The sequence below is a fragment of the Penaeus monodon genome, chromosome 15 (assembly GCF_015228065.2).
Source record: "Penaeus monodon isolate SGIC_2016 chromosome 15, NSTDA_Pmon_1, whole genome shotgun sequence".
NCBI lineage: Eukaryota > Metazoa > Arthropoda > Malacostraca > Decapoda > Penaeidae > Penaeus > Penaeus monodon.
Window position 1 is genome coordinate 36,134,979 of NC_051400.1, and position 1,828 is coordinate 36,136,806.

At 33.8% G+C, this 1,828-nt stretch overlaps 1 protein-coding gene across 1 annotated transcript in view; it reads left to right on the forward strand.

Annotated features, from left to right (window-relative positions):
* LOC119581998 (dyslexia-associated protein KIAA0319-like protein) overlaps window positions 1–1,828 on the forward strand; it is a gene marked incomplete at its 3' end in the record, with an annotated part of 29,808 nt that overhangs the window by 18,366 nt on the left and 9,614 nt on the right. Inside the window, 3 exon segments of the mRNA XM_037930194.1 lie at window positions 65–188; window positions 354–458; window positions 634–778. Coding sequence (XP_037786122.1) covers window positions 65–188; window positions 354–458; window positions 634–778 — 374 coding nt within the window.

Genomic DNA, 1,828 nt, shown 5'->3' on the forward strand with positions numbered 1-1,828 from the left:
TCCAGTAATTCTCAATTATTTTGTTAAATTCTTTTATTTGTTAAACTTCTATCTCTTTACCTAGGCTGCGAGTGAAGGATGAGGAAGGCCTGGAGGGTAATGCAACAGCTGTCCTTAGTGTCATCAAGGAGACAGATTACCCTCCTACAGCAAATGCAGGTGGAGACCAGATCATATACCTCCCACAGGTTGGTGTGGAAGATTTATTTGTTATCTTGACATTTGATTTGAATATGCCAGGGGTCTCTGCTAATAGTTCTTCTACATATTATTGGAATTGTAATCAGCATCCATGGCATTTAAAAGATTTACCTTTGGTGATATTCACTTTACAATAATTTATCCTTTGTCAGACGGAAATAACCTTGTATGGCAACGCAAGCTCAGATGATCATGGCATCGAGGGCTGGGAATGGACCAAAGGGCCCAAGGATTCTGGGAAGGCAGTTGACATGCAGGTACGTATGCTGTTGTGGGTTTGATGACAGTTTTGAAGAAGTTAGCACAGTTACCTCTTAACAGAGAAAAAAAAAAGATGATGTGGACATACAGCCCGAGTAATTGAGAATGAATAATGTGATATTCTTTTCATTTCTTTATATATATATATATTTTTTCTTTTCTTTTTTTCAGGATACAAGGACTCCATTCCTGCATCTAAGCAACCTAGAGGAAGGCTTCTACCAGTTCATCTTGCGTGTTCAGGATGCAATGGGCCAGCAGTCCAATGCTTCTGTAAATGTGTACGTTCAGAAGCCCAATCTCTCTTCGCCCAAAGGTAAGTTTAGACAGAATAATTGTTGACTTTATTAAGTAAGATTTATAAACAAGAAAAACAATTGTAAGTATGAAAAACATTTCTAAAGTTAAGGGCATAAAAAGAAGCAGTTGATATTATGGAAATGTTGATGAGCCTGTTTTTTTATGTTTTCTGAGCTAACGAGCTAACTAATGCTAAGAATTTTTTTTTTTTATATATACCCTTGTAATTGTAATTAGTTTTACTTAACAGGACCTCTTATTATCATGGGTAATTGTTTATATATATCAGTGTTCTATACCAACCTTAACTCATTTTCATTTTCCCGGCCTAATCCCCCCTCCCCCATGCATAAGACACTCCAAATAATAGCATCTATAAGATTAACCCTTTGACAACATAAAGCTGGGATTATGATCACAAATCTAAACTTTTATTCATGATGCATTGGGCAACTTTAGAAAAATGTTTCTGTGTTACTAGCCAATGTGCCGTCCAACCTGCTCTGCCCAAGAGACGTTGCCATATTATTCCATCTCCATCTCATGTTTTAAGGAGTACTACATGAATAAAATTTATCGAAATAAACTTGTAAATATACGTAGAATATAATTAGCTGTTCAAAGGAACAAAGAATACTTTTATCAAGTTCAAATGAAACAATATTTATCTTATTTTCTTTGTTGTATGAAAAATAAAATTGGATGGTAAGTGTTATGCTTGATATAAACATACTCACAGTGCATGTTCTTGTGCAAAATGGTCATGAATTCTTGTGAAGGGAATCCTCTTACTTTTGAAAAAATATTTATGATAATAATGGCTCAGGATGCAAAAGTAGACGTAAATAAAGATTAATTATTTTCCACATAATTTGTAAATAAAGTTACATTTTTCATTTGAAGTCACCTTTTCAAGCTTTTTTACAGTCAAATATGGAACCTCTTCCAACAAGATTAAGAGCTTTAACAATATTCAGAATAACACTATTTTTTTTGCTTCTTAAAATGTAAACACAGATACAGAATCTTAGACTTCAAATCCATTAAAAGTAAAGAAAAGAAAAGA